The following is a 14,359-nucleotide window of genomic DNA, read 5'->3' on the forward strand; positions in this document are numbered from 1 at the left end:
GTTCATATAATATTAGCATTGTGTTGCACTGAAATTAACTTAATTTTTTTTCCTATGTGTTATTATGGGGGCAACTAATACACATTTTCTGTGAAAATTTCAATTGTCTAGCTTTCACGACTCATGAGATACCGCCTGACAGACGGACTGACAGACGGACAGACAGACGGACAGACAGACGGACAGACAGACGGACAGACAGACGGACAGACAGACGGACAGACAGACACGGACAGACAAAAACGGAAGGACAGACACAGACAGACAGTGAAGGATCAGTAATAATTTTCCGTTTTTAATCTTTAGGTAAGGAACCCTAAAAAGACTCACAACCTTTTAAAAGCATAAAAAACGACAAAGAAAAGATTACCTTTTATTAAAAAATGGGAAGTCTGAGGGGATTTCAATAACACGGTTTGAATTTGTTCCGCGGGTGTATTGCATGAAACCGACCAGTTTGTATGAGGAACATAACTTACCTCTCACGTTTTTTTACGTAGCGCTTCCACTGATCTTCATTACGGACCTTCTTCCTTGCCTTATTTCCTAGCACTGGAGCAATATTGATTTCCATTTTAACACGAATTTAAATTTAAAAACATAAAAACAAAACCACACAGTAAGCCGAAATAATAGCCGGACGCCATTACACGCGCATACAAAATACTGTGTTGTGATTGGTCAGGCCGCGATAGTGGCGCTTTTGTTTCTTAACTTTTATTCAGAGGCGGTTTTGCATCTAATCCTAAAACTGCCAAGACATTTAATATGGGATAGAGGTTGTTTTGTGTATTATTTTTAAAGTGTAATCATAGAGAATCGGAAGTCGGTTGCTAATTGATAAAAAAATGTTATGAACCAAAAATGGGATAGAAGCGCTTTTGCATCTATACCCCTCACTTGTTTTGGTGTTTTATGGCGGTTGATCAGCTTTAGTATGAAAATACGGCCAGGCCGTAAGAAGGGCGATTCATGTGTTACCAATATAAAAATCTTAAAATATAATTCAAATGGAAAATTTTTTAGTTAAAATAAATTATGAAGACGATTTTATCGATCTTCCTCGACGGCCAAAAGAACTCCCTCTGCAGGATTAGCCTGAAATGTATTCAAACAAGTTGAAGATACCTGTCAGCAAGTGGAAGCATCTTCAAGAATTGAAGTTCACTCTGCCAAGAGATGTGCATGATTTTTAACCGACTTCCAAAAAAGGAGGAGGTTCGCAATTCGACTGTATTTTTTTCTTTTTTTATGTATGTTACTTCAGAACTTTTGACTAGGTGGAGCGATTTCGACAAATTTTCTTTTAATCGAAAGGTGGTGTGTGTCATTTGGTCCAATTTAAATTTATTTGAGATCTAACAATAACCTTTTCGAGTTATATCTAACAATGCGTTTTTACTTGAAGCTTTTTTCTTCGATTTACGTTGTATTATACCGCATAACTTTCTACTGGATGTACCGATTTTGATAATTCTTTTTTGTTGGATAGGGGATATCCTTAGTTTAGTACCATGATAAGGAAACTAGGACCTGATGATGGAATACAAGAGAAATCGAGGGAAACTCTTGAAAATCCGCAATAACTCTCTACTGGATGTACCGATTTTGATAATTCTTTTTTTGTTGGAAAGGGGAATCCTTAGTTTGGTACCATGATAAGGAAACTAGGATCTGATGATGGGATCCCAGAGAAATCGAGCAAAACTCTCGAAAATCCGCAATAACTTTTTACTAGGTGTACCGATTTTGGTAAATTTTTATTTTATCGAAAGCTGATGTTTATCATGTGGTCACATTGAAATTTTATCGAGATCTGATAACTACTTTTTGAGTAATCTTTGATAACGCGTAGTTACTTGACTATTTTTTCGTCGATCTACGCTGTATTACTCGTCGATGTAATTGAAGTCGGTTTTTTTTTCGTTTGCGAGCAAACACAATTATTATGATCAACTATTCTGATTAGTTATTTTTTCAGTACTAAAATATTATTATAGTAATAAAATTTGAAATTAAAACTGTTCTTTGCTTAGTTATTATTTTAATTTTACAAAGAAATTAAAAACAATAACACACATCCCACAAACAAGTGATAGCCTAACTTCATAATATGAAGTAATATATCATAAGCCACAATTTTACAAAAAGTAAAGTATATATCAATAAGTTTTAAACATTAAAGTACTAATAAATTTTTATTAAGTTAGAAAAAATTAACATCAAAACACTTAGTCGTCTGAAAAAATTTAAACACTTTTTTATCTCTACTGTAAAGTTGCATGTATGTGGGATATGAGATATTGCTTGTTAACCGTCGATATACGAATATGCCTATTTGAACGATATAATGATGCAATATTGTTAAGATTTTCATAAATCAATTTATAAAACGTTCGTGTCGTTACTCCTTAGTCGTTCACTCTTGACAGAGTGGTCGTGGTTGACGATGATTCATTGACTAAAGCAGCCCCCGCTATATGTATATATAAACATTTCGTGTCACGATGTATGTGGGCGATAAACCCCGAAACTACTGCACCAATTTTTATAAATTTTTGTAAGCTGTTGTTATCTGTAATTTGGTCCATCTTGAGAAATATAGTAGCTTTTATCTCAATGGGACCAATCAAATTTGGTAGCTGTTTTCCGGGCAGGACAGCGTCTGCCAGGTCCACTAGTGATTGATAAAAAGATTGCCTACTAAATTAATAAACAATTGGGTCTACTGATGGTAAACGATTACCGTAGCTTACAGACAGACACCTGTAACACCAGAAGCAACGCAGGCGCAGTACCGACCCTTCCCCGACTCAGGAAGTTGGCCGCCTTAATCGAAGGGACACAATGCTACTTGAGCGGTGTTATTTAGCTGTGACATTCTTAAAGTTGAGGTACTTCCCTAAAAATGCTGGTCCAGATTTTAAGAAGCCTGACCTGTTTTGAACCTCAATAATGAATGTTGTGAATAGTGAATGGTTCGCGAGATTAAAAAAAAAATTGGACATCAGGTGTTCCCCCGTACAATGTTCAATATAATAAGTAAGGTGTTACCAGTTGTCGATAACACTATTTAACGGATGACGACAGTGCTTTGATTATTATTCATTTTCACCATCGAATTTCATTTTACTATTGAGATATTTCTATTCGAAAATGTGAACCTGAAACTTATGTTAGTTTATTAATTGAGGTTAAACAGATTTTAGTGCCCTATTCTATTTTCTGCTGTTGAAGTGTAATCGTAACTAATTTGCAGGATAAACTTTAACCACGACTGGTAAAACAGGCCCTTAGATATACAATCAGACTATCAAAATAACTTAGTTGATGTTCTTAACAATACAAAAACGCCTTTTCCTAACAGTAGCCTCATTACTTAAAATAAAGATCTAATTCGTAAGGGTTCAAAGTAAAAAGTCCTTAAAAGTAGTACACTTTTATTAAAATAACACTTAGAAGCAGATAATAAAGTCGGCTAAACATTGTCACTACGACGGTCATTAAATGTAACGTCGAATGCCTTACAATAGATAGATATCAGTTATAGTCTACGTATTTGTACCATATTATGAGATTCGCTTTTATAAATACGGATATTTGTTAAATATTACATAATATGGCTTCTCCCCCTTTTCTATAGGGGTTGATCAGCATCTTAGAAGTTAAAATAGTCAGGTGGTCATGTACCTGAAAATTGAAAGAAAAAATCAATTAGAATTTATTAAATTAAAAGATACTTTTTCCCACCTACGTTATGTTTATTTATATTAATATTGTTAGAGTGTATGATTTACATAATAGTATCTTACAAAGTAGATAAATTATATCAATTCGGTCAAAAGAGTATAACGTAAACCTGAATAAGTCGTTTATAAACAAGAAATTGCACTAAACTAATAGGAGAAACATTGATTATTAATTGTGTTTGCTCGCGAAACGAAAAAAACCGACTGTAATTACATCGACAAGTAATACAACGTAAGTAGACGAACAAAATTAACAAACGCACTAGTCGTCCCTACGATTTTCGAGGTTTCCCTCGATTTCTCTGGGATTCTATTATCAGATCCTGGTTTCCTTATCCTGGTACCACACCTGGAATATCTCCTTTCCAACAAAAAAAAAGAATTATCGAAATCGGGTCATAAACAACGAAGTTATCCCCGAACATACATAAATATATATGTATATAAATAAACGGTAAATTGAGTAACCTCCTCCTTTTTTGAAGTCTGTTAAAAACTATTTGTTACATTGCGGGAGATTATAAGATAACTAAAATTCTCTAAGCGCGAGGTAAAACTAAATTAATTAAAAATGATATTTACTTTTAGCCTATGAGAAGATAAATAAAAATATGATAAGCATGAAGTGGACAAGCAAGACAAAACAAACGGATTTTTTCGAATGAAAATGGTCATGCTTTAAAAAATATGTTTTTACATGAAGCACAAAAAAAAATTATGTCTTAACGCCTTTTAAATTGCAACTACCTATACGTTAACCGAATTTATTAGGCAATCATTATTTGATCGTACAGTAATGCAACGCCCGCCACCGAATCAAGCTTAAACATTATCGTAACTGACCTTTTTTGCCTAGTTAATAAGTTGCAATTCTCTCCAGATGCGATGAATCAAACTGCTCGAATACAAGACAATTTTATTACATTAATTTTTAATTAAAATAAACACACGTAATTCATAACCTTAATAATTTATAGAAACAATTGACTAATTATCTATTTATACTATGGTAACCATGTACGGTAATTGTTTATTTAATAATAATAAAAAAAAAAATCATTATACTCAGCACGTTTTACGGGCTAACTAAAATTGTGATATGTATGTCGATTAATTTACTTAGAGTAATAATTAAAATAAATAGTAGAAAAATTTATTTTTTCTTAATTTTGATAGGTTTTATTTATATTAAAATGTTATTTTGAAGTTTTCATTAAATCATTTATATCAAATAACAAATTATTTATTTTTATGAAATATTTCATTATTTAATATTATATAATAAAACGTATATAATTAAAAATAAAAATACTTGCTTTTCATTACCTATCTGACAAAATATTTTACATGAAAATTTTGCTGTAGTTATGAAAATATTTTATAGAGATAAAGTTTAATTTTTTAGAGATAGGTATGATTATATAAATTGATATAATTAAAAGTGAATGTTATGCATCTACACTTATTTACCAATAAATTCATATGTATTTGTTAGTAAAAAATACTTTTCTTAATTGAGTATGATTAAAGGTTTGTATAATTATCACATTGCTAAGTTAATAAGAGAAGTCTATTCATGCATACTATTTCGATATGTCAATAAGTGAAATTTATAATAATGTTATCAACAAATGGATTTTATCTTAAAAATTATTATCTTAGGATTTCAAATGATTTTTTATCACAATATAACACTGACAATATTTTTTAAATAGGGTTCGCAATTTAAGCACATATTACTATTTATTATTAATTTAGATTTATGTATTGAGTAGGTATGTTTAAAGATATTTATTATATTAAATACAATATTACTTTAATAAGTTTAATAAAATAACTTTACACTTAATAAAATATTAAGTGACTAATGTTTAAATTAAATGTTTTGTCCTTGCTTTTAATCGGTGTTAATAGATTAATTTTTTAATAACTACTACATCCACCCTTCAATGGTCACAAGAAATTTATTCATTAATATTTTGTAACCAGTGTCTACTGTTCGTTATAGTGATAAAATGTTTTTATATTTCGTATATTGCATGTCGTCGATTGGGTTCGTCTTTTGCATGTTTTGTATAAAATATGATAGATTTTCATCATGTCTACAGTTACACCAAAAGTACGGGCAGTTTTTTAATTATACAAAAGTTATGTATGAGAACAATAGTCTGATAATTTAAGTGTAATATACTACATGGTAAGACATTTTTCAAACCTTGATATTTTAACGAATTTAGACTGAAATCGTTGAACTAAATGTATTAGTTTGATAATAAAACAATTTATCAAACTAAATCATCATAATAAAACCATTGATAGTTTTTGATTTTTTTTTAGTGGTTTGACATTATTAGCTAAATTTACTGTCAATGATATAGGTATAGTTACTTTGTTATTTGCATGGAATACGGTACCATAATAAAACCAACATCTCCAGCATTATGTATCGGCCGTTTCGAGTATCATATATTACTATAAATTAATAAATATTAATGTATATTTTGACAATAATTCAATAGCTATATTGTCTGATTAAATATTTTGGAATATTTCATTTAAAATTATAATGTATCCATTACTTATTACCATCTTTATTATTGGTTATTCTTGTAAACAGACAGGGTTAGACTGATAACTTTAATGTGCAAATTGAGTGAGCAATAATACCAAGTCAATTTATACAATTACCAAAGCAAGGTCAAGTTGTTGCTGTCAGTCACAAATCTCAAAACAAATACATGCCTATATATAACTTGCAAAAATGTTCGATAAAATAGGTTTATTAAAACGATTTTGCCTGAGTCTCATATCTATCCCATGGATTAATGACGCAAGCCATTACGATTATATAGAGTATCAGAATTAGCATTAGAAATAAACGTAAACATGAAATTAGAGACGCCATAGGTATGAAAAATGGTATTAAATTTTTTTTACTTGATATACCTAGGATTTATTTCACGCAGCATGGTACATACGCGAATCAAAGTGATACAATAATTTTTAACACGCAAGTTTACCGCCGTCGTGATTAACTTTCTAAATACCATGTTAATTTATTTAAAAGCTTTAAGAAAACATTTATTTCAAACATCATCAATTTCTGGAGCACTGACGTTAGATCAAATCCATTTCAGATTAGGTTAAAACGAGTGCTGAATTACTGCCATTAAATATTGTATATACTTGTCATAACCAAGTTTACATTCTGTTTAACAAGGATGATTTTACTTATGAGTGAAATAAAGTTTAATGGAATAAGCGATAGCAATCATGACAATCGACTTGCAAAATTACATGCAAATCACTGCAATATTAAATAATCAGGTAGATAAGACTTATGAAAGTTAAAAATCTGGAACACAATGATAATTAATATATTAATGGACAGGGAAAATGTTAAATATATAATGTAACAAGTAAACCATTATTTAGGATCAATACTTTTTATCAAAATGCAGTCAACAGATGGAGTTCTGTCAATGACTGGATAAAACACTCTACACCCATTAAGGCATAAATTTAATTATATGTAAAACTCTGAACACATAGTTTGATAGCGTATTGTTATAGTAATAATATTTTTTCTAGACTACCCTAAATAGGTTCAATTCCTCTAATATACTATAATGTATTAGAATAATAATACAATTAGAACATTTTATATAAAAATATACACTAACAAAAATCATTAACCTACTATTTATCTATCACTAGTTTATATTTTAAACATGTAAAAACAAAAACAAAACTTTTATTTTCAAAATGTAGAAACAAATTTTTTCAGTTGGTAAAATTGTTTTATAGCATATTTCTAGCCCAACACTTATTTAACTTTTTGTTATAATATTAAGTTATAGGCAAAAAAAAAAAAAAAAAAATAAAGGTCAAAGGAATTGTGCATATTGAAATTAGAATTAAGAACACACAACATCAAAAGGCAGCACCAATGTGATTACAATTAGGTTTTTTTAATTATAATAATATATATCATGAGTTCAATAGAAAACATAAAGGTAGAAAAAATTAGAATCAAGATTTTTTTTTTAAATATGGTACTAAATTAACTGTAACCACATCAAGGCAAGGTTCTTAAAGTTTTAAATTAGCTGACTGACATTCTTATCCCAAAAAGATTAGGTCAAAGGAAGACTCTTTGTTATACTTTTCCCCATGCATGTTTATATCTGCGTTTCCTAAATAAATGTCTAGTGAAAAAATATTTTATAGCTAAAACAAGCATAATAAAAGAAAATATGTACAAGAGGCTTATCAATCCAATGTCTAGGTTGGAGATTGGACTTGGAGCCGCAGCTGATCTTGTATCTTGAGTTATAATGTTCCCATATATTTTCTGAAGATAATCATACACTGCAGGTAAATTCCAAGCACCTCGAGCAAGTCTGCATTCAGGACACTGGGTAACACTGGGAAACTGAATTTTAGGATGCTCTGGATCCTCAGTTACATCACCGGCTAGTCTTAAGTTAACTTCGTTATGTGAAATCCACAACCAAAGTATAGCTTTATCATTTTCTTTAACATCGAAAATTCTATTTCTTGCAGCCATTTCTTGGAAGTGTTCCGAACAATTAGTACAACCAAAGAAATGTTTTATGTAACCATGCATGGCTTTCAGCACCTTTGGGCCTACATTGCCTGGTAGCTGCGCTGCATTTACAGTTAAAGTATGAAATAAGGTCCATAGACCACAAGTATATCCTCGGTACTTTGGCTCACTACCTTTACATCTTATGTAATCAATGTTTGATGTAAATACAGGTGAATGGTTTGTCTCAAGTCCTTTAACTAAATCATACACCTCACTTCCACTCCATTGGTTTCGACTACCAAGGCTCTGACGTAAATCTTTGAGATAGTCTTTGAGGTTTTCTCTGGAAGGAAATGCTAGAATAAGTACATCTAAATATTCCAATAGTGCCAAAAGTGCTTCATCACTTAAAGTTTTATGTCTTGTGATTTCAGTGTGTAAGCTTGTTTTTAAAGTTTTTTCTAGATCACTGTAGTAAACAGCATCTGAATAAAAGGATTGAGGTTTTACATTATTCAAATTATTCATATTGTCTACAATTCCAGTATTCCGTAAGGGTAATTCATAATTTTTAGATCTCAAAAACGAATTTAAGGCTTTAAGTAAATTTTGTTTGGTTGGAACTTTTGGTGTTAATAGTGTAGTCTCCAAGTTGGGTCCAACAGCAACAAGACCTGGAAAATGTGTTACTCCTGCAATGTCACTTAATTCACTTGTATCATAAACTCGCTTCAGTATAATATGTTCATAATCGTTGATATCAAATGCCAATTCAGATCCAATAGTTGAGTTTGCATTTTCAAATATTAAAAAAGTATAAAACACACTTTTGGATAGTGGGCTTATAACTGAGTTAACATCTTTATATGATGCAATTTTAAGAGATGGAGCAAATGCCAGTCGTCCCATTGATTGTTCATTTTGAATTTTGTGAATTAATTGAGTTTTTAATATTTCTACACTGTCTATTGCTTGTAATTTATCACCAACATTTGCATTGCTTTTCACATAGTTTTCGTGTAAATATCGTAAGGTAGGGTAAGCCATAACTTCAAATTGACGACATATTTCATTATTTTCTTCTACAGAACAATCCAGAACAGCAAGTTTTATTATACTTTTCCATGGTTCCAATTCAGCTGCTAAGCTTTTAAACTTTGGCGCAAATGCTCTACAGTGACCGCAATAACTGTTGTAAAACTGAACTAAAAAAGCATTTCTTTGCCCATATATTTTTTTGTCGAAATTTTTATTTGTCAATATAACTACACGGTCTGAGTTACTATACAATCCTTGTTTGTCAATATCATCGTTATTGGGTACAACTGCAGAACTAATTAGAATAGCGGAAAAATAGAAAGTTAACACAATAAAAATCCAGCAGTTCATTTTTATTCAACGTTAAAATACAAACACTAAAAAATATTATAGAAAGAGTACTATTGTTAATTTCGAACTGACTTAATTTGTTTTCACTTTTTTATTTAAGAAAATTGAAAGCGTCATAGTATAGGTCACTTAAGTGTGATTTTCGCGAATTCCTATTTAAGACTTTAAGAGCACGAAAACACCTTATAACTTGCCATTACTTACAAAGAAGTGGAAATTCAGAATAGGTAGGGAGGGATAGGATAGGAAAGTCGACACTCGTTGGACACTCGAGTCGATTGTGACTTTAGGCCAATCGATCTTTTTAGAATCGAGTTTAACCTGTCTCGAGTCGATTAAAATTGATTCTCACTCGATGACTTCGACGTTTTTCACTTGTTTTGGGAATTAATCAAATATGAATATCCTCATTTATGGAGTGTAGCGAGGAAGTTTCTATCAATTGTAGCAACTTCTGTACCCAGCGAAAATTATTTTCTCATCCTGGTCTCATTGCAAACCAATTGAAGAGCCGTTTATCGCCGAAGCACTTGGATCAACTTATATTTTTACGGTCAGTAGGTAAAGATATGTGGGATTTTTAAACTACACATTTTTTATATTTTAATGTCTCATGGATTTCAAAAAAAACTGCCTAATATTTATAAATTCAATAGAAGTTAAAACCATATCCGCTGTAAACATTAGCAAAAGTTGGTATACCATGCCGCAATATGATGATTATTTAAGCCTTAGCATAAAATGTAGCATAGTATCCATTTAGTTTTTTTTTTTTATCCTTAGCTTTCATGTGAAAAATATAATTAAAATCAATCCATTAACACAGAGACTTGATATCGAATAATTTGCATTACTATTTAAAAACCGCATATATCTATTAATACTATTAAACGAGCAATTCTTGTATATATATAATCTGAATCTCGGAAACGGCTCCAACGATTTTCATAAAATTTAGTATACAGGGGCTTTCGGGAGAGATCAATAAATCTAGCTAGGATTCACTTTTAGAAAATGTCGTTTTATCCTAGTTTTTAGACAATGAAAAATATCGTTAGAATACGACGGTAAATTTCGCAATTGTCAATAAAGTTTTAATAACTTAGGAAATTGGCCGGTCGGGATCAACCGAGAAGACCACGGTTCAAATCTCCATGTCTCCAAATCGATTGTTTTTTGTCCTTTTTTTTAATGGCAATTATGATTTTTTTATTTAAATAACCAGTTCATATTTTATATTATTATTTCCGTAAAATCGGAAAATATTATTCATATTTTATCAATATGTAGTTTATATTTAAATATGATTTGCAAAAAACACGATCTACTAAAAATACTCAGTCACCCAGGTGATATACTCAGTGTTTATTTATAGTCGATAATCTATAATAGTTCACCAAAGACATTATCCATAGAGTAGAATAAATATTAAAAGGAATTATCATAGCAACATTCAACACTAAAATCAATACATCATACTATTTGCGTTTACCAAATCAATAAATCATATGCGCGTGGAATAATTACATTTTAAATCATTAAAGTTTCAATTCTGGCCGAAGCTGGTAATCGTTGAGGGCGGTGAATTGTCTCTGTAAGTAATTTAATGACATATTTTGAATCGTTTTTAACTATTTTTACGCCGTTTGGTTGCTTAAATTAACAATCTATTCAAATACCGCCCTTGATTTCTCTAAAAACGTAGTGTCAGTAATTTTCGTTTGGAATTTGATAATCCCCCATGTTTTTGCGATAAGCTTAATTAATAAGAACAAAAATATGCTGTGAAACCTTTTGTAGTTGAAAATCTTTGTGAGAGTCAATGAGACAGTAATTGGTAACTTATACAACGCTACCTTTACTTCACATACACGTATAAGATAAAAATCTAGTCTCAATAGGAGAACATAATAGATTTGTGCTTTTATTGCTGTTTCGAAAATTGTCAATCTTACGAAAAAATATAGTTTCATTAGTATATTAGCTTGTCTTATTGAAATATTTTTATCTCTAGGATATGTAAAATGGTACCATTTACATATCCTAGAGATAAAAATATTTCAATAAGACAAGACATGTACCATACCGGTGACAATGTGGCTAGCAATACTCTCGGAACATCGTGATATCATAATGACCAACAAAAACATGGCAATAATTCCATTACAAATAGTTTTTAGTATTAGCATCTAGGAAAATTTAAAACGTTCTCTCATTATATTATCATTTTAAGCTACTCAACATACCTTGATAATTAGGATTTATCTTATACTAGCTATGATACCCAGCTTCGCTCGGGAGTTAATATGAGATTACGTAAAAAGTAAAAAAAAATATTGTACGATGTTGAATCAATGCCTTCTATATACTTTTGGCCGTAAACAAAATATCGCACGACCGCTTGAAGGTTAAGGAAATTATAATTAAAAAAACTATTAGAATTAATTAAACACACTATCAAAAATACTCACAATTGATATTTCACATTAAAGACTCACAGACAACTTTTTTCTTCTTTGCTTCAAAATAGAAAGTTAAATAAACACACTATTAAAAATAGTCACACGTGGTACTTCAAAATAAAGACACACACTCTTCCCTTTTCGTTTTGGAAACACTTGTTTCGCTGTTCAAATTGAGCTAACTCTGGCGGGTGACACCGGGCTCTTATATATTCAGAGAATATTTTCTTTCTCACACCTAGAATGTTCTCGACATTATCGTCCGCTGTAACAACATTTTCTGCAGCTGTAGGATACGTAGTAAAGGTGCGAAATTTAAAAATTTAAATTTTAAAATGTTTTCAGAACTAATTTGAATAACTAAAATTATGTCGTTTTAACTCCAAAATATAAGTTAGCTACTGCTGTTTAAATACATAAAATTTAATAACTTTATTATAGTAACAAATGTAATTTAAGACTTTATTGAAATTGGAATTTTAAATTTCATGCCATTACTACACATGCTGCAATTGCTCACAGCGCCCTTCGAAATGCAACCCAAATAATAGTTGTTCTGAATGAAGTTCAAATACTCGACAACAGATGGTGCCACTACACTTAATTTCCAAGTTGAAGGGTTGGAAAAGCCCTTATATCTTTTAAAACACGCCCTTTAGGTTAAAACTGGAAATTTCTTGTTCGAGGGGGGATAAAGGGCTATCTCACTATATAAGTCCCTTCATCCCTATCGTGCCGGGACTCATTTTTAAGTTTAATCGGCATGCACATTTGATATAAAAGTCTTGTGACACAATGTTAGTTACAATATTCTTCTGAAACGGCCAGACCGATTTTGTGTAAATTTTGTGTGCATATGGGGTAGGTCTGAGAATCGGCCAAAATCTATTTTTCATACCCGTAAGTTATAAGGGGGGGGGGATTGAGAGTGAGTCAGGTGGTATAAAGATCTTTAATATAATCTATATAGATCTGTAATACATTGTATAAAATATAGATCTTTGTATATAATATAGATGTATTTTTTGCGATATTAAAAAGTTTAATATTATAATTATTTGTACCCAACTATATGTGCCTTTCTAAAATAGTAAAATACTGGTCGCCAATAATTTATTATGTATGAAGTTTGAGCAATTGTCGAAATGTGGGCTAAGATCTAGATTAGGTAAAACCGAATTTCGGGACCGTGGGGGGATGGGGGGGGAGAGGGTGGGAAACGCTACCCCTGGTACCACTGTCACACCTCGGAACCCCATGGTTATGGAGATATCCATGGTTAAAGTTTTGAGGTTAGAAGAAGAATTTCGAAAGTTAGAGGAACGCTTGGCTCCGGCGCTACGGGAAGTGCAGCCCTTGCGTGCGAAAGCACGCTCACTCATGCTCCGTACAAAAAAAAACGAATTATGGGGTTTTTGGGTGTGGAGGGTGGAGGGTGTAGGGGAATCTATACAAGGTAACACTGTCATACCTCAAAACCCCATGGTTATGGAGATATCCATGGTTAAAGTTTTGAGGTTAGAAGAAGAATTTAAAGCTATTATAATACCTTTGAGCTCGTACTGTTTGCATTGTGTGACAAATCGACACTTTTAAACAAAATAACGCGTCAGACATAATATTCTAATAAAATTAGTAACATTGCGTGCTAGAATATAGGTTTAGAAATTCGAAAAATACCCAAAACCGAATCGGAGCACCCCACTGTCCACGTGGTCTTGGTCTGTCCTACCCCTAGAGTGTTTTTTTTGTGCCGCGGAGGCGCGAAGGGAGGGCAGCCCTCGCCCGCCGTGCTTTCGCACGCAAGGGCGGAAGGGCTGCACTTCCCGTAGCGCCGGAGCCAAGCGTTCCTCTAACTTTCGAAATTCTTCTTCTAACCTCAAAACTTTAACCATGGATATCTCCATAACCATGGGGTTCCGAGGTGTGACAGTGGTACCAGGGGTAGCGTTCCCCACCCTCTCCCCCCCCATCCCCCCACGGTCCCGAAATTCGGTTTTACCTAATCTAAAGCTTTACCCTTTTAAAGAGTACAGGCCTCAAAAAACAGCCAGACTCAAAAAACAGTTCCTGGGTGCTGTGTCACCTAAGTCAACATTATAAAGACAATCAAAAAATTTTGTTGTTAGTAATTGAATAAAATTGGCTTATGAGTTTGCTGCTCTACAATTCAAAATTGCTGCTTATAAATAATTGTACAATAAGAA

The 14,359-nt window shown here is 31.8% G+C and overlaps 2 protein-coding genes across 3 annotated transcripts in view; one reads left to right on the forward strand and one right to left on the reverse strand.

The window, feature by feature from the left end:
• Positions 1-3,423: 3,423 nt before the first annotated feature.
• On the reverse strand, positions 3,424-9,966 carry LOC123668615 (sulfhydryl oxidase 1-like). Of its 2 annotated transcripts, XM_045602333.1 has the most exons (3): positions 8,012-9,966; positions 4,593-4,644; positions 3,424-3,690 (listed from the first exon to the last, which is right to left on the reverse strand). In XM_045602333.1, the coding sequence occupies exons 1-2, from the start codon at positions 9,688-9,690 to the stop codon at positions 4,602-4,604; spliced, it is 1,722 nt and encodes a 573-aa protein (XP_045458289.1). In that variant the 5' UTR covers positions 9,691-9,966; the 3' UTR covers positions 3,424-3,690; positions 4,593-4,601. The 2 variants fall into 2 exon arrangements, with proteins under 2 accessions (XP_045458289.1, XP_045458290.1); XM_045602334.1 differs by lacking the exon at positions 4,593-4,644.
• A 1,120-nt stretch (positions 9,967-11,086) lies between these two features.
• The window catches only part of LOC123668778, a 49,117-nt gene continuing 45,844 nt past the window's right edge, over positions 11,087-14,359 (forward strand). Inside the window, exon 1 of the mRNA XM_045602472.1 lies at positions 11,087-11,284. The gene's annotated coding sequence lies outside the window, so the exon portion shown is untranslated. The remainder of the gene's footprint in view (positions 11,285-14,359) is intronic.

This window comes from Melitaea cinxia, chromosome Z (assembly GCF_905220565.1).
Source record: "Melitaea cinxia chromosome Z, ilMelCinx1.1, whole genome shotgun sequence".
In the NCBI taxonomy this organism is placed as follows: domain Eukaryota; kingdom Metazoa; phylum Arthropoda; class Insecta; order Lepidoptera; family Nymphalidae; genus Melitaea; species Melitaea cinxia.